This window comes from Austrofundulus limnaeus, unplaced genomic scaffold, assembly GCF_001266775.1.
Source record: "Austrofundulus limnaeus strain Quisiro unplaced genomic scaffold, Austrofundulus_limnaeus-1.0 Scaffold304, whole genome shotgun sequence".
Lineage (NCBI taxonomy): Eukaryota > Metazoa > Chordata > Actinopteri > Cyprinodontiformes > Rivulidae > Austrofundulus > Austrofundulus limnaeus.
The window spans coordinates 123205-124838 of NW_013952706.1; the positions used below are offsets into that span (position 1 = coordinate 123205).

General features: G+C 45.2%; 1 protein-coding gene across 1 annotated transcript in view; it reads left to right on the top strand.

Moving 5' to 3' along the window:
- The first annotated feature begins 709 nt into the window (after nucleotides 1-709).
- Nucleotides 710-1634, top strand: part of popdc3 (popeye domain cAMP effector 3) — an 8482-nt gene continuing 7557 nt past the window's right edge. The window contains exon 1 of the mRNA XM_014021760.1: nucleotides 710-1383. Coding sequence (XP_013877214.1) covers nucleotides 878-1383 — 506 coding nt within the window. The 5' untranslated portion in view covers nucleotides 710-877. The remainder of the gene's footprint in view (nucleotides 1384-1634) is intronic.

Below are 1634 nucleotides of genomic sequence, written 5' to 3' on the forward strand. Positions count from 1 at the left end.
ATATATATAAATGTATAGAATGACTATAAGTTGAAATACAGTGTTACTATAGGATAACAGGAGATTACAATCATGACAACTGCTGGTGGACCAACTAAAATGGCTTGGTGAGTCCCACTCAGCTCTACATATATGTGATGTCTGCGTATGGTAAGTGCATGGATGCAACGTGGTAATCCTGTTAGTACAATATGCCAACCGGGTAGTAAAGACAGCCAGTCTGGGTGCATAACACAGAAATGCAAAATCGTGGAAACGGAAACGCAAAATGCCATTAAGTATACAAAACACCAACCTGTGACTACAAAAAGCCAAATGGTGGGTACAAATTGCGAATCAGTGGGTGCATAATACCGCAAAATGCCTACAATGCGTACAAGAAGGGAATTAGGGAGTACAAAATACCAACAGATGGGCCAATTTACAAATGTGTGTGTATAAAAATACAAACTGGTACAGACTGACAATCAGTTGGAAAAAAATCAACTATGAATAAAGATCAACTCTGACATGAAAAGCGTCAGGCAAAACGGATTCTTTTAATGTATGCTTTAGGCTTTTTATTTTAAAAAGCAACGCTCTTCATTTATACTTCAGACACTGGATTCATCTGTGTGTGTGTGGGGGTGTATGTGGGAGAGAGAGAGAGAGAGAGAGAGAGAGAGAGAGAGAGAGAGAGAGGTTGTAGTTTCTGTGTTGTAGTCTATCAGACTCTGTCTCTCCGTGGACCCCCCAGCAGCTGTACATGAGGAAATCAGACTCTGACAGATCCGGGTCAGGTCTGATGAGCTCCAGGCAGTGGATTGCACTTCTGTTCTGCTTGGTAGACTCTCCCTGTCTGTGAAATGCGCTGCAGTTCGGATTGATTTTCCCCACCATGGAGCCTCTGGATTTTGGATCCTTGAACTTTACATCCGAACCAGCAGGCTCGGGTTTCCCACTGTGTGAGCAGTGGAGGGATGGTTCGGAGGGTTCGGTGTTCCACCTCTCCAACATTCTCCTGTTCCTGGGCTTGATGGGTGGCAGCGGCTTCTATGGAGTTCTGTACATGTTCACCTTCCTGACTCTGGGCTTCTTCTGCTGCACCCTGTGGGCCTGGTCGGACCCCTGCACCACGGACTCCTTCCTCTGGAGTCTGGCCCTGTTTGGAGTGTGTTTGGGTCAGGCTCTGCTAATTTCCTACAGACTGAGGAGACTGTCATTTGACAAGGACTTCCAGGAACTTTACAACCTGAAGTTTAAGAAACTTGGTGTGTCTCTGACATATTTTAAGAAGATAGTGGCCTCCAGTGATGGATCTGTCTGCACCCTGGAGAAGGGCCAGGTCTTTGCAGTAGAAGGCAAAACGCCCATTGATAAGTTGTCCTTGCTCCTGAGTGGCAGGTGACTATGTACTGTGGGTCTGATGGTGACTGAAAGTTTACTTAAGCATGACTTTGAGTTTGCTCATTCTGTACAACAACATAGGGTTCTATTGGCAGTTTTGCATTGTAAGGCCTGGCCTTGGTTCAAACCCAGGTTCTGTGTATTTACTGTTATGTTCCACTTACAGCCTGATTTCTGGAACCCAGAGACCTGGGGTTCTGATGTCATCTCGCTCTGTTTCAGCTGGTGGTGAATTATAGATTTATATA